This window comes from Schistocerca cancellata, chromosome 5 (assembly GCF_023864275.1).
Source record: "Schistocerca cancellata isolate TAMUIC-IGC-003103 chromosome 5, iqSchCanc2.1, whole genome shotgun sequence".
NCBI classification, from domain to species: domain Eukaryota; kingdom Metazoa; phylum Arthropoda; class Insecta; order Orthoptera; family Acrididae; genus Schistocerca; species Schistocerca cancellata.
The window spans coordinates 143,661,413-143,683,185 of record NC_064630.1 but is presented as its reverse complement, the minus strand read 5'-3'; the positions used below and the strand labels follow the sequence as shown (position 1 = coordinate 143,683,185).

The 21,773-nt window shown below is 38.4% G+C and overlaps 1 protein-coding gene across 1 annotated transcript in view; it reads left to right on the top strand.

Moving 5' to 3' along the window:
* LOC126188080 (NHL repeat-containing protein 2) overlaps positions 1 to 21,773 on the top strand; it is a 156,838-nt gene that overhangs the window by 119,182 nt on the left and 15,883 nt on the right. The window contains exons 8-9 of the mRNA XM_049929532.1: positions 6,227 to 6,448; positions 13,837 to 13,950. Of these exons, the coding sequence (XP_049785489.1) occupies positions 6,227 to 6,448; positions 13,837 to 13,950 (336 nt within the window). The remainder of the gene's footprint in view (positions 1 to 6,226; positions 6,449 to 13,836; positions 13,951 to 21,773) is intronic.

Genomic DNA, 21,773 nt, shown 5'->3' with positions numbered 1-21,773 from the left:
TCTGCATGCCGTTGCCACTGTGTCCTCTTTCTATTATACATAGCCTGGTTAATTTTCATATTTTATTGGAGAGGTTTTAATCTTGCTTCTTCTTTCTGTTGCACCACCTGTCTACATCATCATCATCATACCCTCCTCATTTCTAGCTCTTCTGGATTGCCCTGTTACATCCTTTGCCACAGTTATGATAATATTTTTTAATACATTCCCATTCCTTATCTATGACGTTACTGTTCTCAATTACCGGTAATTTTTGCTTCAGTTTAATCTGATATTCAAAAGCTGATCTCTATCTGCCATTTTTTCTACATTCCAGTTCATAATTCTTATATTTTCTCCTTCATATGTCATAGCAATTTTTCGTCTCATTTTTGCAGCTACAAGGTAGTGGTCGGAGTCTGAGTTTGCTCCCTAAAACATGTATACAGTTTTATTGTTACTTGCCCATCCTGTGGATACAAATAGTTGGTCAGTATGATTGTATCATTCATTCCTGGAATTTTCCAGATCCATTTGTGAACATTTTTTCTCAGGAAATGTGCTTAATGCTTTAAAATCATTGCCAGCCATAAACTGCACCACTCTCAGCCCACTACTACTTTTTCCCTCTGCAAACTTTCCTTACCTAAAAAGGACTGGAAAGGGTTCTTCTTTTCCAGGCTTTCAATATAATCTGCCAGGACTGCTCTTGAGACATGTGAAGGTATCCTTCCGAAGACTTCATGCAACTGATCATAAAAGCTATCCACCAGGTCCTCATCTGATCCTTTTGTTGGAATTTATATGTTTACAGAAGTGGTATTGTGGAATCTTCCTGTTATTCTGATGGTGCATATTCTGTCATATGGCATAAAGACAAGGATAGATTTTTGTGAATTTTTTTATACACTGAACACCATGATCTTCATGTCTATCATCCCTCTCTGAATAATGTAATGTAAAATTTTGCTTCCATATCTCTCCTTCATCCTTCCATCTGATCTCTTGGAGGGCAACTAATTCCAGTCCATATTTCAACACTTCTTCAGCTATGCTTTTCATTGCTCCTGCTTGCAGCAGGGTACCTGTATTCCATGTTTGAAATTTAAGAGTCCTACTCATATCCTTGTTCCTTAACTTATTTTGCCTTTGGGACGGCAGTTTGACTTTCTCTGTGAAGTTAATCACAACAATTTTTTTTTTCCAAGGCATTGGTGTTGACTCTGCTCCTACTCTCATCTGCCCTGGCCCTGTTTTCACTGGGGTTGTGTACCCGTAGGGTTGCTCGGTTTTGACTTTTGAGTTTAGCAAGTAGCGTATCTAATTTGACAGTTCAGAAGCTTTGCTGAAATACAAAAAGTACATAACAGCTACCTCTTGTTTGTCCGTAACTTGTTTTAGTTTGTCAGTCACTTTTCTAAGGGCAGTCATCATGTTGTGATTTTCCAGAAACCAGAAGTTTATTTAGCATTAAGTAATTTGTACACTGATCATGAATTATGTATTCTAAAGACTTAGATAATCATATGCTAAGGGGCCTGTAGTTGGAGGGTTCTGTGGCAAATTCCTTTTTGGGTAGAGGTTTTATGAGTCCCTGCTTACAGGCTGTTAGGAAGATGCTGGAGGTCAGAGAACAGCGAAAATATCCATTATTATGGGCAGTTATGCATCTATGAGGAAACTGAACATTTGCATTGTAATATTGTTCTGTCTTGCAGCTGTCAAAGGGAGATTTGCCCAGGTGACTTCCTGACTGTGTTAAGGCTTACTGCCTGCAGAAAAATTCTTTTCATTTGTACCAACCACTGATACTTCAAGGGAATTGATGGTTTTGAGTCCTTTTGTGACAGTGAAGTAGGGATGTAGGCATTGCTAAATACTCATTTAGAGCCTCAATAGGAACTAGAAGTTCAGCTGCAGATTTGGGTATGCCTATACCTAGATTTTTCCACAAGATGGAGGGCTTGTGAATGCCCTCAGTTAACAAGTGGGCGTTCCTGAGTTTTGCATTTCTCACAGACTGACTAATTCAGTTGCGTAGTCACTTGTGGGCAAGATGATTTTCAGAGTTTGGGTGTCATTTATATTTCCTGTGTTCTATGTCCGCGATACTCCTGATTTCTACAGCTTTTATTGGAGCATTTTTCTTCTTCTTCTTCTTCTTCTTGTTTCAAATGGGCCTACTTTGGACCATGCTTGTTCAACTGTTGGGCATTGATCTTTGCCCAGTACTGTTGCATCCTCTGCCGATGTAACTCCTTCCTTTCTTCTGTCCAGAGGGCACCTTTCCTTTGGGGCTTTCCCTGAAATTCTTGGACTTCCTTCAGGGCATGTCTCACAGACTGTCTGTTCTGGAGAGCAGTTATTCAGTTATTGCCAGTTCTTTAATATCATTCTCAGTTTCTGTCAGCCAGGTGGTGTGAACCTTCTTGTTTTGCCAGAAGGTGAACAGACAGTTGGTCAATCTGTTTGGAGGCAATCTTGTAACATGGCTATAGAAAGCTACTCTTCTTTTTCTTGCAGTCAGAGAGCCTCTTGATATGTTCGTAGAGCTCCGAGTTATGCCGTCTTCTGAATTCCCCATCTTCTTCTACTGTTCCTCTAGGATCTTCCTGAGGATTGTCGTCTCTCTGACTTCCAATTTCTCCATTAGACCTCTGCGGTTCATGGAAAGACATTCCATGGCACAGGGCTCCTGTTCATATGACTGATGTGTAGTGCTTAAGTTTCAGGTTGTGTGTTAGGCATTTTTTGTTGCAGGTGTTCATAGTCAGTCAATAGGCTAGTTCCAACTTGTTGACTCTCATGGATAAAGACGTTTTTTCTGATAAGTTGTATTCAATCTGTTCACCAAGATACTTAAACTTCTCAGTCCTGTTGATTTTCCCCTTGTCTAGTAACATCTCTCTTTTAGCTTCTTTGATGTTGGTCAAGAACTCTGTTTTCTCCAGCGACACTTGAGGACCCACTTTGGCTGCCTGTTTTCTGAGGCAGTTTACCTGCATTGTTGCCAGTTCAAGACAATCAGCAATCAGTGCCATGTCATCTGCAAAAACCAAGCAATCTACAATCAGTCCTTGATTCTTACGGCCCAGGTAGACTCCACTCTGAACACCCAAATTGGTTAGTTCCTTGCGCCATTCTCTCACAACCTTTTCGAGGTCAGTTGAAGAGAAGTGGGGAGAGTCCATCCTCTTTCTCACTCTAGTTTTTATCTTGAAGCTTTCTAAGATCTCACCTCTAAATTTGACCTTGGTATGGGTGTTGGTCAAGGTTTCTAGAATGAGTGTGTGGGTTTTGTTGTCTAGATCTAGTTCCTGGAGTATTTTGTTAAGCATTTCTCTATCAACGGAGTCGTAGACCTTCATGAAATCAACAAAGGTGACAACCAGCTTGTGGTTTCTCATCTTGGAATTTGCCTGTACAGCCTTAAGGTTTAAGATCTGTTCAGCACAGGATCGGGTCTTCCTGAAGCCTCCCTGATATTTTCCGAGTTGACTATCCAGTTGATCTTCTGCCCTTGTTGGTAATGCCTTGGAGAGAATTTTTTATGTTACCAGGACAAGAGACATTCCATGGTAGTTGTTCAGATCAGTAAAATCTCCCATTTTGTGAAGCAATTGGATCAGAGACATGTTCCAGTCAGATGGTAATTTCTCTGTTTCACAAATGTCCTGGATTGTATCGGTGAGCTTGCCCATGGCATTGCTTCCAGCACATTTCCAGATTTCAGCAATGATAGAGTCCTCTTCAGCTGTCTTATTAGTCTTTAGAAGTTGAATGATTTGCCCAACTTCTTCGAGTGAAGGAGGCAGTGAGTCCAGGTTTGGTGCGGTTTGTTTGTAGTCAAAGTCTTTGCTGGGTGGATCACAGTTGAGTAGGTTTATAAAGTGCTGAGATAAGAAGTGGCAGTTGTTAAAAGTCAGTTTTCCCTGCAAGTCTCTGAAGTGGAGGCTTTGTGGATTGTATTTTCGAGTGTCTGCTTGAAGATTCTGTAGAAATCTCTGGAGCTATTCTTAGCAAAGCTGTGACTGATTTGGGTTAGTTGGTTTTGTGTGAAGGTCTGTTTGGTTCCTTGAATTATCTTAACTGTAAGCCTTCTTTGCTCCAAAAAGTTATTCCAATTTTTCTTGGTTTTCTTACAATCTCACTTCCCCCTCGAGTGTCTGTCTTTGGGCTATTGCATTGTCACAGTCTCCATTCCACCACGGATGCTTCCTTCTTCTCATGAGGGGGGCGAGTTCATTGGCCGTCTTCCCAAGAGTCTCCTTCAGTTGGTCCCAGCTGTTGAAATCTGTACTGTTCAGTCTCTGGCTTACTTCTTGTCTGTTCTTAAGTCGGTCTACATCAAATCTTACCATATTGGAGGTTCTGTGTAGTCTAGGGTTTCCAGGCTGGAGCATCATTTCGATCTTTGAGAGGTAGTGGTCTGAGCCCAGATTGACACTTTTTAATACCTTCACGTTTTGTATTTCCTTTTGAGATTTCCTTGAAATGGCCACATGATCTGTCTGGAATTCACCCAAGTTGGTGTTAGGTGAAATCCAAGTCTTCTGCTGTGTCTGAAGGCTGTAGACTTCACAACCAAGCACGAAGCATTTTTATTGTATAAATAATTTAGTCTCTCATCGAAGTTAGATACTGTATGGTTTATGTCAAAGTTATATCCTGCGATTGCCTATCAAGATAGTCAGAGGCATCAGCTGTAAGCTCAGACATTTTCAAGCACGTCAGATGTATAAAAGTGGTTACTTACTATTTGTTCTTACTCCACATTAAGGTTGTCTTTAGCACAAAAGGGATGCACAATGCTGCAGCTAAAATTTATGATCACTTACCTGGCAATATAAAATAAATGTCTCACAGAGAGCAAAGTAAAATTTGAAAACAAACTGAAAAAGTTTCTCCTTGACAGCTCCTCCTTTTCCATAGAAGAATTTCTTTACTGTATTGTGTAAAAGGTGGTGAATAGGAATTACTAACTCATAACTGTGTACAATTTAATTTCCCAAGTGACTCATTTCGCAGCATTATGATTTATTGTGCAAATGACCCAGGGAACATAAAACTAACTAAAGACTCATTTCACTCATTTGAAAGTAAAAGATGCTGCGATGAATGTGCTTGAGGGGAAGAATCATTTTGTTATTATCTCTCTGGGACTACTTCTGCTGACACACATAACTTATGTCAGATACAGACAATACTGTGAAGATGAGGAGAAAGTGGCTGAGGAATAACTGAGGAAATGGCAAGAACAGGAAAAAGAAAAACTGTTGCAAGCAAGTATAAAGTGCATAAAAAAGTAAATATGGAACATGGTGAACAAGAATTGAAGAAAATGAAATAAGAATAAAAGGAGCAAAGATTGACTGTTGAAAGGGTAATGGACAATGCAAAAAAAGTGCTTAAAAGAAGCGGTAAATTACTTGGTTGGTATTAGTGTGGCCCAATCAATCTTGGAGAGTGAACACTCTTCGCAACACTGCAGAAGTTAGAGAACAAGAATTAAAGAAAATTAAAGATGTGAAAAGATACAAAAGCAGTTGATAAGTGAAAAAGCGGTATTACCCCCCCCCCCCTCCCCAAAGAAGTAAAAGCAAAGTGAGACAAATGACATAATTTTGTAAAAAATGCTTGATGATTTTCCACGTTACATTTAGTAATTAAAATTTTTAAACATTGTGTCCGTATTACTCAGAAAATAGTATTATACAGGTGCACTTTAAAGCTTTTTCTTGTTTTAGGTATATTAGTGCTGAATAGGAGCATGACAGTATTGTTAGAATAAAGTTCAATGATTTTCCTGGTTATTATTATTATTATTATATTACACTGTTTGCAACTTTGTTATAAAACATTAAATATGTGTGAGTTGGCTGGCTGTGAGGACGGTGCAGGCCAGATTAAAGAAAAATGCTTTTGACCCTTCATTCACAATGAGAAATTTTAGTCAGTATTTAGTCTGCTTTCAATTCCGTACCATCCAATGAGGGATTTATCACATATGTTACATATTTGTTTGTTATACAATAATATACCGTCAGTTGATATTACATTTGTGCTCTGTGGGTATAATTTCTTTGTGTTGAATTCTTCTATGTGCATATTTAATTACATGTAGGTAGTGTTAACTGTTAACAATACTAAAGCTATTTTAATTATGCAAGGAACATTTTAAACAAAGCTGGTGGATATGAAGGTCATGTACAGTGAGTTAAATGCAGCCTTGTCTCTGTTCTTCCAGGATCTGTTCCAGTTTGGAGATGTAGATGGGAAGTTATATGATGCTAAATTACAGCATCCTTTAGGAGTTGCTTGGTGTCCAAGGAATGAAACACTCTATGTGGCAGACTCTTACAACCACAAGATAAAAGCTATCTCAATTTCAACTAATTTCTGTAAAACCTTTGCTGGTAGTGGAAAATCTGGTGACTCAGTTGGACCCATAGGTGGTAATTCAGTTCAGGTAATGTGATGCTGTCATTTGTTTAACTTTACCATTAACAGTCAACAGATAACCTGAAAATTCTGTCTTACGAATTAGCATCTCTGCTTACATTGCAGAAGGATATCTATGAAAACATTTTTATAATATCTACAAATTAAATTATTCTTTCTTCAAATGCAATCTGTAGTGAAATTCATGGAAGAACATTCAAAACTGTAATTCCTACATTAATATTAACGAAGTGGCTGAGCCAATAACCATTCAAACTACTTACATGCCTTTGTTCAGGTAAATCCATTTTAATAACACATAAATTATGGCACTCATATAACTCTGAATAACAAACCATTTTGCACAATATCCAGTACTTGTTCTTACTTTTGAGCACCCAATGTGAGTCTGTTTACAGAGTTTGTAGAGATGGATTGACACTGTGTGTGTGCAACATAACATTTATAGGTTGCAGTGCACGAAAGTAGGCGCCATTCTGTGTCTGCTGGTTTGATGTGAGTGAATGCATGCAATGTGTTTCATGGTCCAGCAGATATGTGAATCTCAGGTTGATCAGTTTGCCAAGCGTCAAAGTGTTTCGCCATATACAAGCTATGCTAATAATGAGTCCAACTCCCTTTCATAAGGAGTGTCAAGGCCAAGCAAGGTTGCATGTATTTCAGTTGTCCAGCTGGTGGTGTGACTTTAAAAACAGTGTCTTTGTTAGCCATGATGGAGCACGCCACAGAATTTGCTGAGTTGGTTAAAGAACTCCAATATGAATTGTCAGCTGCAGTCCATAGTAATATGCAGCAGACAACAGAAGCAAGGAACCCAGTTTGGAATGAAAGCAAAGACTAACATATTCACAACAGGTATAGCTTCTGACCAACGGATAAAACACCCAGAAAAAATGTTTTGATACCAGACAAGTTGGTGCTGTAACATAAGGGTGCAAGCAGAGATGCTAGGATATAGAGGCTGTCGAAAGCACATCTTGAGGAAGCGGGTGGCAGACCTTCCACTGAAAATGTCACAATATAGTTTGACCTCAGAACCAACAACATCGAAAAGTTATAATTGAAGGCTGGACAATAAATTGTGTAGTAGCTTCTGAAGTTCCACATGTTCCTGTGCCTTTGCGAGCTGAGGACATAATCAGTAAAATTTGTCACACTGTTAATACATGACATACAGTCAGCAAGTATGGTGCTTATACCTGAAATGTGGCAGATGTCTTTGCTGTACAGTAAATTTCAGGTGGTTGTACTGCCATGGTGGACTTACCTGAAGGCATAGATACTTGGCTTGTGATTGGTAAATATTGTATCATCTCTGGCCGCTAACTGTTATTGAAAGTACCTAATTGGTTTATACACCAACAGAAGCTCACAATCATAAGCACCACATTTCCGTTGAGAACTGGAGAACGTGTATGTGAAGGCAATTGGTTGCCACATGCCATTAGCTTGGTACTACAACACTGTGCCAGGAGCTGTCTGACTGGCTTCAACTACTAATGCAAGTGGTGCACCCAATGCAGGATGTGTCAGGAGAGCAGAATTTTCAAGGATTTACTTCCCTGCATTAAAAGCAAAACTCATTTCATCTGTCCAGTGAATGGATGAATTTCCCCTAGTTTCAATCCAGTAAGTGTTGCAGTTAGTGGTTCTTAGTACTTGGATGAGTGGCCAAATGTCACTGGTAAAAATTAAGTATCCCCGAGAAACATTGTAGCTCCTTTGTGGTTTCTGGCCATGTGTTCTTCACAATAGCTTCCACTTTCTCTGGTAGCTGCAGTGACACTGCAGGCAAAATTAAAAATCCCAAAAAGGTGATCTGAGGTTTACCAAAAATACAATTAACAGGGCTCAACAGCACACTGCAATGGTCTAGGCATTTAAAAATCTCCATCAGCTGTTGCTGATGCTACACTTTTGTGACTGAAAAGATGAGAGTATCGTCCAAGTATGCAATGCAGATTGACAGTCCCTGCATCACTGAGTCAGTGAACTTCTCCATGGTTGAGTGGCATTCCAGAAATAGAGGCTCATTTAAAGACTTTCAAATAAGCTGAGTGGAGTGATTATAGCAGTTGTTGGAATGTCTTTGTTTGCTACAGGACTTTTTTTTTTTTTTTTTTTTTTTTTTAAAAAAAAAAGCCTTGGCACAGTTTAGTGCACTAAACACAGTTGCACCATTAAGAGTATAATTGTAGACCCTTAATGCCAACATTGCATATCTGTTTAGAATTGTTATTGCATGCAGCAGATAGTAATCACCACACGAGTGCCACACGCCACCATGTATGGGTACCAAATGCAGAGGTGAACAAGAAGGATGAATTTCTTAAACTCCACCTTTGTGATCACAAAACGATTGGGAGCTAAATGTCTAGGATAGCAGGAAACTGGCAGGCCATCAGTAGTTTCCATGAAATGCACAGTGTTGTAATGTAACTTCCTTGGCAGACGAGGTGGCTGGATTACAGATGAAAACTGGTCAAGCAACTCAGTGTATATGCTTTCTGCTGCCTCCACTAGGTTAGCACTTTAAGCCACTGTACTGCATCGGGATCCAGCAGTAGACACTCCAGTGACACTGTCGACAGTCTGTGCATTTGCTACATCTGATCTAGACAATGGTGCGATACAACTCCAAGTCCAGCTCAATAAGTCCCATACTATAACTGGCTATTGATGAGATATTAGTGGCAGAAAGGCAGAACAAAGTTAGTGACTGCCAATTATACTGGAAAACGTGTAAATCTTGAGACTGCATCCAAAAGGAATTTTCACCCAATCTCCTGGTCACTAGTATAGAGACACTGAGAGACTGTCCAGCAATCAGATGCGCCCCTCCATGAGACTCCCACGGTCATTTCAGTAGGTGTGATATGAGGTGCACTTGCACACTTGGTTCCCAAATTTATGGTGATAACAACATGTTGTAGGTGACTGCTCTGCATCATTTAGAACCAACAAGTTCATTCTGAAATGACTGTGTGATTTTCTGTGGTAATGATGTCTATCACTGATGTGACTCCATTGAGCCACCAGTTCACTCATTTGACTAGCCAGTACATCCCTTTGTCTGACAGACAATTGTAATCTGTCCATGTACTGCCGATGATGTGGCTCTGTTGCACAGTGTCACTACAGTAGTGATTGATGATGCTGTTATTTCATTCTGAATCCCGTCAGTCAGATCAGTGGTGATTTCCAAGGGCATTTCTGTCTGAGATACTACTATGGCTTTAACCTGAGATAGAAGATAGCTACTTCGGTGTGAACTAAGTAGTATGTGTGGTTGAGTTCCTACATTGAATTTACTATGCAGTTGCCTCAGGTATTGCACTGACTTCCTGCCTCCAATGTCTTCTTGCATTAACACATGATGCAAGCACTCCTCTTTGATGCAGACACTTGGTGAACCAACTCTGTTTTCAGTTTATTGTATGAATCGTGTGCAGGAGCTAATGTGATTATGTTTTCAACTTTGGCCAAATAGTGGTGGTTGTGCTGAATGATCACTAGAGCAAACTTAATAAACTCTATGATTAATCCTACATAATGAAAATTTTGTTCCATCTGTGCAAACCAAAGCACCAGATTGTGAGGCTAGAATGGCGGTAATCATACAGCAAGTGATGACATTGTAGGACCTTCAGTGCCCATTCGTATAACTCTGAGTAACAACCATTTATTTACAGATACATGTTGAGGATAAGTAAGATTTTGAGACATGTAAATTACAGTAAATTAACACTACAAAAGATGTGTGTTTATTAAATGAAGAAGTCCTCACTGTCTGCTCCCACGGAGCATCAGTAAACAAAACAACCACTACTGCCGAATCAGGAGGTCTCTGGCAATTGGCCTGCAAATTCATTAACAAATACGAAACACTGTAGGTGACTCTTATGTGCTGCAGATATTATCTATGTGTTAATTTTAAATGGCACATAAAAATAAATTTTATGTAACTTGTGCAGTGTTTAAAGCTGTGCTCAGGATTCACATTGGAGTATCACAGTGAAGTGATGACCGAAAATAGACCAATTTTCCTTGTGGAAGTTTATGTTAGAAGATATCAAGGAAATTATTCAATTACGTTGTAGATTAGATTAGATTAGATTAGATTAGATTAATACTAGTTCCATGGATCATGAATATGATATTTCATAATGATGTGGAACGAGTCAAATTTTCCAATACATGACATAATTAAGTTAATTTAACAACATAATTAAGTTAATATAACAACTTTTTCATTTTTTTGTGCTTTTTATTTTTTTATTTTTATTTTTTTAAATTTTTTTTTAAATTTATATCTAAAAATTCCTCTATGGAGTAGGAGTTGTCATTCAGAAATTCTTTTAATTTCTTCTTAAATACTTGTTGGTTATCTGTCAGACTTGTGATACTATTTGGTAAGTGACCAAAGACTTTAGTGCCAGTATAATTCACCCTTTTCTGTGCCAAAGTTAGATTTAATCTTAAATAGTGAAGATCATCCTTTCTCCTAGTATTGTAGTTATGCACACTGCTATTACTTTTGAATTGGGTTTGGTTGTTAGTTGGTTAGGAAGCAACTTTGCGTAACTTTAATATTACGACCACTTTGTTTGAGGCTTATTCATTTAATCGAAACTTATAGACTTAATGGAGTTATAGACTTAATAGAACTTCTTCATTTAATAGACACACATCTTTCCTAGTGTTAATTTACTGCAATTTACATGTCTCAAAGTCTTACTTATCCTCAACATGTATCTGTAAATAAATGGTTGTTACTCAGAGTTATACGAGTGGGCACTGAAGGTCCAACAATGTCACCACTTGCCGTATTATTACCGCAATTCTGGCCTCACAATCTGGTGCAATGTCTACTCATTGTTTTAGTTTTGTGTTATCTATGGCATGTTAGCTCCGTAGGTGCCAGACTACTAATGCAGAGGTCTTGGGTTCAGTCTGAAGTTGGTCCTAGGAATTTTTTGTCCCTTACCACTTCTTTCACCTTGCCTAGTAAAACTGGTGTCAGCATGAAGGTTGATTTAACACCACAGGGTGTCAAATCAACCTTCATGCTGACACCAGTTTTACTTTTTTTGTAAACACCATATAGAGAATGCTGTTTTTCTGTCATAAAATTTCCTGTGTGCTGTGAAACTACTATAATGTTTGATTTTGATGAAGCATTATTGTACCACGTTTGGAGAAAATTGGAGGTATTACGGAAATTAAAACGCTGTTTGTGGCATTTAATGTACATGAACCAGAAAAAGGGGTTGGTATCCTGTTGCATACTGTTTTCTCCACATCCACACTTATCTGAGGTTAGATGGAAATTTTAAATAATATGCAATGTTGTACAGTGTCCCAGGGATATGACAGGAACAATCATTTGAAGCAAAAAAGTCAGTGAACATATGCCCTATTCCAATTGGTTTCCAAAAAGAGAACACATTTAATGTTCTGTATTATCCAATACAGGAAAATGATATTGAAATTGAACTTTACATGCCCACACGGTAGTATGGTCTCTAGGTTAGTCTAGTGTGATATCTGTTGTATCAGTATCTATTAGCAGTGACAGAAAACACGAAGAATAAACGGCTTACTGCATGGCACATGGGACTGGGACGATGCTGTCACTGCTGGAGTACTGGTTATTCTTCATGTTTTACTCTCCTTGCTAACACATATTGATAAAACAAATACCACATTAGAGAAGTTTGAGGCCAGTCTATCAAATGGGCATGTAAAAATCCACTTAAAAATCTTTTTTTGTATTGAATTATATAGAAAGTAACTAACAATATGCTTTAAATGTGTTCTATCTTGGAAACCATTCAGAATAAGGCCTTTATGTGTATGAAGTGTTTAGCTTCAAATGATAGTCCCTGTCATCGCTGAAATTTGACCATCCCTCCTGGGACACCATGAGTATGAAAAATGGAAGGTAGGGGTGGAGAGGGAAATTCTTTTCCAATCTGACCACAAGCTCCTCTAGTCGAAGTATATTAAGCTGGTCTGAACATGGAGAAGGAGGGAAAAGAAGCAGCAGAGATTGAAGAAATGTAGGGATCAAAACAAAGAAGCTGGAAATTTGACTGTATTATTCACAGTATGTAAACTGAAGATGAAGAGGGGAAGAAAAGAAAGGATAGGGAGGGGGTCACTGCAGTCAACTGCACTGGGACGTTACGTGGAATCAGTGGCAATGAGTGAAAATGTATACTGGACTGGGATTCAAACCAGGTATTTCCTGCTTACTAGGCAAATGTGTTAACCATTGCACCATCCAGGACACAGCATTATTGCGGCTGCGTGGACTATCTCAGCATGCCTCACACACTAAAAATATTGTTAAGGAGGAATGAGTGTGAGTGTTCCAAACTAATTGAAGCAACCAGTGCAAGAGTTTATATTGTCTGCTGTACACAACATTCATATTGCCACTTGTGCTGACTAATACTTTATTTACTATAACTGGATTACCTCATAAAATAATTCTAAAAGACAACCTAAAATTTTCAAGTAAGGTAGCACCTTGTTCTTCAAGTCAATGAAATGTGAGATTCTTCCTTGTGCAAAATGTGCTGAACTAAGCTTTCTAATCAGTTTATGTGGTGACTGAAGTTTAGTTCATAACTGGACAATGTGCAGGGTGAGTCAGGAGGAAAGGTACATGCTTTGAAGGGTGACAGTATTAGTAATTCTGAACAAAAACTTCATATGAATATATGCCATACTCCAAATGGTTTCTGAGATTACACATTTAATGTACATTGCTATTTATTATCTGTGCTATTCATTTTCTTTATTACTCAAACATTGTCATTGTTTACAATATATGACAGTAATGCAGAGAAAGTTCAGATGAACAATTTGAATACAGTACACTTGTGGTCTATCAAGTCAGAAAACTACCTCAAATTGGCCTACAAAATCTTCCTGAAGAACAGCGCATGAATGTCACATGTGATTTTCAGTATTCTCATACCCTCTTTGTACAAACTATTAATCCTATAGAAAAAATGAATAGGACTTTTTTTGTAGGAAATTTAATATAGTTTAATATTGTCCTGTAGCACATTTTTGGTGTAGGGTGCAGTTTTTGAGTTATTCAAGAAAAATGTACAAAAGTTATATAAAATATGTTGTATCTCAGAAACCATTTGGAGTAGGGCATATATTCATATGAAGTTTTTTGTTCAGAATCACTAATACTATCACCTCTAAAAGCATGTACCTTTCCTCCTGACTCACCTTGCCTCGGAATATTACCAGACCAACATAAAAATTTAACATTTCTGTTACATTATCAGTTACCTTGATTGTAATACAATTAATGTGAAATTTATGTTTTACTTATATTGCTTTTAATTTTGTATCATTATTGTTTTGCAGTTCAGTGAGCCAGGTGGGTTATGTGTGAGTTCTGATGCATCAAAAATTTACATTGCTGACACAAACAATCACAGTATAAAAGTGATTCACTTGGAATTGGAATTGCTTGAAAGAGTAAGTTAAAATATTTATTAAAAACTATCTCATAAAAATTTAAAAAGAAATATGACATTGAATTTTCAATTTGAGCCAATGATAAAATGAATCATTTATCACATACATTCTTACAACTGTTGCTAAAGAAATTACATTGCGGACTGTTACTTACTGAAAATTGTAGTAGATCAACTGTAAGGGCACATGGGACTTAGTATGAAGTAAAAAAGTTATCTATAACCCCCCTAAATCACGCCAAGCAAATTTAGGGGTGTTTCCTTCAGAAAGGTCATGGCTAATTTACATACCCATCCTTGATGGGAGAAAACTTGTGCTGTAATAAATTTTGGCAGAAATGAGCAATGAATATTTGAGTATAGAGTAAAATAAGAGTGGTGTTTTCTGTGTCATAATGAATCATATAAGTAAGGAAAATGTTGTAGATATGACAGAAGTAGCCAAGCCACACTAAATTTGAACCCTCTCTAAATAAGCAGTATTGATTTAATGTTCCTCATTTTCTGCAGGGGTAAACTAAAGGAAAAAAGCTGCATACATTTTTAAGGAACTGACAATCATGGCACAGTTGTGTTTGAGTTTTTTCTCTCAGGAACTGTGTTCTTACAATGTGATAAATTTTCTTTCAGTCTGCCAGGAAATGTGTTGTTTGAGACTGATGATGCTAAAAAAATTATGTACTTACCATATGAGTTCAGTTAGTGTTGGTTGCCTTAAGGGGGGAAACCACATTAGGAGGCTATTTGACACTGATTTTTTGGATTTTTTATGTGGGAGGAATTAATTTGAATTTTATCAAATTTTGACATCATTTCATTCATATTTTGAACAGTTTTTGTGAATTTTTTTGATTAATTTCAGCCAAAAATAACAAAGTTATGCTGTGATATCCGCTGAAGGTTGTGAGTATAGTTCTCCAATTGCGTGCAGTGTAGCCATGCTGCTAAATATGATGCCAATTCAGTGGCTTTCAGTCTGGAGTGCAAGTGTTTAGGACCTAATCACCAAATAGTGGAATTAAAACTTTCATTTGCATTTTGTGTATGGCCACCTAAACATCTCTCCAGTAATTCATCCCTTGACAAATCTTCATATATTGGAAGATGTACACTCGGTTCTATGTTCATAAAATCTAAATGAATGCGAATCTCGCTTTGAAATTTTGACAGCGTATTCTTGGATAGTTAAGCTAACAGTTTATACAATGAGCAAATCGGATTTTTTGAACCTAATGTGGTTCCCCCCCTTAAAAGTAGCACCCATTTTAGACCAAATATCTACATTCATTCACTTCTTCTACTGCTCAAAATATTCCTGTGTATCATTTTATGTGAGGTTGTGCAGGAGCTGCAACATTTTTGCCTTCCAGATGAGTACAAGAAAAGGGTATGTAGTTAACTGCTACAGTGACAAATGTGGAACACATTTTACATTGGAAAATTCATTATGTAACCTTGTCTTGATTTCAGTGTTTATTGGGTTCAGTTCTTTCTTTATCCAATATCATTCTCACATGAGCCCCAGTTACCCATAAGCTGTTGGGATAGTCTTGTTTTAACTAACAACTTTTTTTTCAATATTGTCACAGTAATACACAATAAAATACATTGTGGCTGTGTGCCTCTGAGACGTCATCATCAGCAACAGTGGAGAGATCATAATCAGTTGTTTCTTTCTAGAAAATGGGGCAAGTGCACAGGTACATCTTACGATGAAGTGAATATTCTGAAATTGCTCATGTATGTTGTTTATTTTATTTAGCATATGGCAAACATGGTATTATAAGCTATTTAAAGACAGATAAATTTGTAAAATATAGATTTTATTAGGTCTGGCTGCCTCATTTAATGTCATTGGGGTATACACATGGAAATGAGCGAGATTCACACCGCTTGTATTTTGTATGAATAAATAACATCTACAAAGTGCAGCCTGGGCATGGGTGTTCACAGAAATTTTTCCAGGAGTGTGTAAGATTAAGAAAGTACCAATTTTGATATAACTGATTTAGTGAGTTTGCAAATGAGCGATGGCCCAAAAATTAAACTAGACAAAAAATATGCAAGCTCTCTTGAATCTAAAATGATTGACATTTTTCCAGTAATTATTTTTAAGCTAGATTACTTTGATATTTAAACTGCAAGTGTAGTTAGAGCATACAAAGTATATCTAGTTATATTAGTAATATGATCACCTTTTTGATTCAATGATCAGAAATTAGAACCTCAAATGAGTTGTCTAATGTAATTACAAAGAACTAAATATTGATATTTTTAGGACTTACTTCAATATTGTGCAGAAGTAATATTGTCTGAGTTGTAAAAAATCGAGAAATATAATTGAGAAGGAAAGTATTAAAGATATGAAGAGAGTTTGAGTAGAAATAGCAGAAGTCTAAAAGGCAAAGGTATTGTGAGATAAAAATCATAGGAAAGTTTAAGATTTCCAAGTACTCGGAAGTTAATTTCACCTAAATTGTTGTTAAGACAAAACTGTAAAACAAAAATAGAGGGATAAGGCAGCCCGAATGTATTGTTTTCCCATGAAAACTACTTATTTAAAAATTCTTTCTTGTAATTATGCCTTGAAAGAATATTATTAAAAGTTTCCTGCAGTGCCATCAGCAGTCAAATATTGTAACAATAAAGCAGTATTAGGTTGAAAAGTATAGGCACATTAAACCAAGTACACTATAGTGGAGATTAGGGTTTTAATATTTATCATATTGAGAAAACGTTATGTGCAAGGCACAGTCCTTCAGTTGCAATTGAGTCACCATTACTATTGTATTGTCAGTTAAGATGAAACAATGAAATGTGCGAATAAGAAACACCCTGCTGTCTCCATTCAGTATTTGTTACTAACTTTATAAGATATCAGTAATTAGAGAAATTTATCGAAGGAGTGATATGTATCCCTGGATATTCTTACCAACAAATTATATTCACAGATGAAAAAAAATTAAATAAGTTATTATAGAAGAGCACATAATCTGTTATTTTATTTGCATGTGGAGAATATGCCAACCCTCCCAGATAGCCATGCATGTTCAAGCACTTCTTCCAGGATGGGGAGGTGTGCCAACCCCAAGGCAAGCATCAATGTGCCACCAGTGTTGATATGGTTTTCAGGCAGTTCCCCACATCCAAGTAGATGAAAACCAAGCTGGTACCCGACTCGTGCCTCAGTTACACAGTTAACAAACATTTAGAAAACTTTTGCTCACTTTTACGTAAACAATTCTACACACAGTGAGTTGGGGTACCTATATTGTGCCCAGGGTGGTAAGGGGGGTGGCAATAAGAAGGGCATCTGGCCATCCCTTGAATTAACCATGTCTTGTCCATTTAATAACCATGCCAACCTTGCACTGTTGCAGGACAGATGGACAAGAAAATGATGATGATGATGACAATGAGGAGGAGGAGAATAATAATAATAATAATAATTATTATTATTATTATTATTATTATTATTATTATTATTATTATTATTATTATTATTATTATTATGCCAAGGGGCAATGCGTGTGTGCAAGATGGGTCAGCGACTGCAGTAACTTTGCAAGAGGAAGCACCTACATGTATGCAAGTGTAGAAGTTGTGGCCGAACTATTTTCAGGAAGAACCAAGTCCTCAGAGAGTATATAATTTTGACAGTAGTTGTGATGTCGATTCAGTCATATGAAATGTTACATTCAAATTCATTCATTTTTAGTGAAGTATCTGTTCATGGGCAATATATGGGTTATAAATATAGATGTTTTGTGTACCGTTCAAGAACAGTTACATAAGTGGTAGTGAACCAGTCATTGAAGAAGTCCATTGTAGCATTTCTAGAGAGCATGGTTGAAAAATATAAAATGATATTAGAGAATCTTATACAATAACATGTGCATTGAAGTAAAATACCACAGAGTGTTAGCCCTAGAAACACATCAGGGAAGAAAATAAAAGTTACTGATACAGATAATCTTGTGGAAACTATGATCCTTAATCTTAGAATTCAACTTGGCTAGCTTTAGACTGGGTGCCTCACAATGGAAACGGACACCAGGGAGAGGAATTCACATTTGATTGTCCTAAATGTGTTTCCTGAAAATTGTGTTAAGCAGTTAGTTAGATAACTGACTTGTCAGGAAGTGTCAGAGATCTCATAAATAACAGACACATACAGTGTTATTCAAATAAAGGGTGACAGGAACTCTATGAACATAAGGCTGTTGTAGCATTAAAGAATGAAAAGAAAAGAAGGAAAATACGAGGGTCGGTCAAAAAGTAATGCCTCCCATTTTTTTTCTACTTAAAGAAATTAAGTTAAGTGAAAAATTTGAATTTGGCGCCATTCCTCAAACCTTCTTCTGCAATCCACTGCAGTAGTAACTTTCTGTGTCAACAGGTGGCAGCACAGCAGAAGTTTCTAAGATGGCCGACATCGATGTTCGTTTGAGACAGCGTTGTGTGATTGAATTCTTGAATGCAGAAGGTGAAACGCCCATACGCATTCATGAAAGACTGAAGAAGGTGTATGGTGTTGTGACAGTGGATGTCAGCACTGTTAGACGATGGGTTCGTCGTTGTAAGGAAGCTGAAGGGCAAACACCGTTGACTGACGAAAAGCGGAGCGGCAGGCCGGTGAGTGCAGTGACTCCACACAACATTCAGCAAGTTGATGACATCATTCGTGGTGACCGTCGGGTGACTGCAGATGAAGTGTGTCGCATTATTTCTCTTAGTAAAGGCAGTGTGATCACGATTATTAAACAATTGGGGTACTCAAAAGTTTGTGCACGGTGGGTTCCAAGAATGTTAACCGATCAGAATAACGAGGCAAGGAAAACAATAGCCTCCCAACACTTGCAGCGCTTCCGTTTGGAGGGAGATGAGTTTCTGAAAAAAATTGTGACCGGGGACGAAACATGGGTGCATTTTTTTGAACCCGAATCAAAGAGGCAGTCAATGGAGTGGCGTCACACAAGCTCGCCGAGGAAGAAAAAATTCAAAACTGTGCGATCGGCAGGGAAAGTTATGGCAACAGTTTTCTGGGATACAGAGGGTGTGATTCTGGTTGATTTTTTGGAGCAGGGATGCACAATAAATTCTGTTCAATACGTCACAACCCTCAACAAACTTAAAGCACGTCTTCAGCGAGTTCGCCCAACAAAATCAATGGCAGATGTTCTTCTTTTGCATGACAATGCAAGACCACACACCAGTCGTCACACCTCTAACGAGATTGTCAAAATTGGATGGGAAGTTTTGCCTCATCCCCCATACAGCCCTGACCTGGCACCATCAGACTTCCATCTGTTCGGGCCACTAAAAGAAGCTCATTGTGGGATTCATTTTGAAGATGAGGAGGCCGTCAAAACATCCGTGTGTCAATGGCTTAGGAAGCAGAGCTGTGATTTTTACCGTGCTGGGATACATGCCCTTGTTCAAAGATGGACCAAAACTGTAGAGATGGGCGGAGATTACATTGAAAAATGACAAAATGATCCTCAATGTTGTGGTTTTCAACCTATGTAATTGCATTTAAATTTCCTGACAATTAAACGTAGAAAAAAAATAGGAGGCATTACTTTTTGACTGACCCTCGTATTTCTGCTAAACAAGCGTGATAGGAACCTATTTGCTGATTATCTGAGCAGTCCTCAACAGACAGCCATCCCTGGAAAAGTAAGTTTGGAGTCTCACTGGTTAAAATTCAACAGTGTTGTAGACATGTATGTGCTAAGCAAGGCTGTGTGGGATGGGAAACACACACCTTGGTTCAGTAACCATTTTAGAAAGTTTTTCCATCACACACTTAATTGAAGCTGAAGCTATGTTGACAGACAAAAGATGCATTGATGCAAAATGAACATAAGAATAGCAAAGTGAAAAATGTTTTGTGAATATGTTAATAAAATTTTACCTTCTAATGTAATAAAAAATGGGTGCACACGAGGATGTGAACCTTATTTTGTGATTTTGTGTGGTTATTATTACCATTGAGCCAACAGATCTGTCAAAAAGCATGAAGCTTGTTTGCTCTTATGTAAAGTCAACATAAACACCAAAGTCACTCTTGATTATACTGGCACCAATACAGAAGATTGTAGAGAGGAGGCCAAAATACTTATTCCATCTTCCCAAATTCCAAATCTTTACTTCTGGAAAGCATTGCAGACAATTCAGCATAGTTAGTGAACACACTATAAACTTGCATTACACAGAACCAGCTTTGTGTTTCAATGGAATACTTTTCTGACAGACAGAGCTCAACACTTTGTTCTTAACATGGGGAAGTAAGTGATGATCTATCCTAAGGGGCTCTTATATTGTCTTTACTGTCACAGTATATATAAATAATCAAGTGAATAATGCCAGAGGTTCTGCAAGACTGTTCACAGGTGCTGTTGCATGTAGGAAAGTCAGAGTGTCATATGGTCTGATGAATCCCAGTCCTTCGTAACGCCACTGTAAAGATGACACATCGAGTTGCAGAGAGGCACAGTGAAAAGACTGTTACACATTAAGCTTTTGGCCAAAGCCTTCATCAGAAAAGAAAAAACACACACGCATTCACACAAGCAAGCACACATCACACGCACATGACCGCTATCGCTGGCTGGTCAGACCGAACTGAAACACGTCTAATGGGAGCAACAGTCTGTAGTGGAGTGAGGAAGGGGGAGGGATAGCAGAGTATGGGTGAGGGAAGAGGTAATAGTACTGGTTGGTGGAGTGTGCAGGGACTAGACTTGCAGGCAAGGCTACCTTGTGCTGCATCAGGAAACTGTGGGGGAGGGAGGGAAAGGAAAAAAGGGAACAGAAGGAAGAACTGCAGAGAAGGGGAAAACATCAGTGGATGCATTGGCAGAGAGCAGTGCAACATGAGAGTGATCTGAGGTGAGTTGGGAGGAGGTGATAGAGCAGAGGGGGCATAAACTGTTGGGTGAAAGGTGTGGGACAGTACATTACTGTAGGTTGAGGCCAGGATGATTTCATGAGTGAAGAATGTTTCAAGAAAGCTGGTGGTGGAGGGTAGGATCCAGATGGCCTGGATTGTGAAACAGCCATTGAAATCAAGAACTGATTATCTATCATGATGCCCTGAAATGAAGGTCATCCTATCCAAGGTCCTTCCCACCCCTCCTAAAGTGGTGTTATGTCACCTACCCAACCTCCAAAACATCCTAGTCCATCCCCATGCCACACCCAATGCCAACTCTTTGCCTTAGGGATAACATCCTGTGGAAGACTCAGGTGCAAGACCTGCCCACTCCACCGCCCACCCAGCAGTTCCTTTTCTGGTCCTGTCACACAGCTATCCTACCTCATCAGAGGCCAAGCCACCTGTGAACGCAGCCATGTTGTGTACCACTCTGTTGCAAACATTCCTCAGCTTTGTAAGTTGATATGACTACCAAGTGGCTAACCACCAGGATGAATGGCCACTGTCAAACTACGACCAAAAGAAAAGTGCACCACTCTGTTGCACAACATGCAATTGAACATAACATGCTTGATTTAAATGGTTGTTTCACAACCCAGGCCATCTGGATCCTTCCCTCCACTACCAGCTTTTCTGAGCTGTACAGATGATAGTTATCCTTACAATATATTCTCCGCTCCAGAAACTATCCCACCCCTTACCTATGGTAACATCTGTGCCCACACTCTCCACTCAACAGTTTCCAACCCCTCAGTTGCATCAACTCCTCCCAACTTACGTCACCTCAACCTCATTTTGCAATGCTCCCTGCCAATGCACCCCTTCTCTGCTCCTCTCCTTTCCACTCCTGTTTTTTTCCCTTCCCTCCGGACCCCACAGCCTCT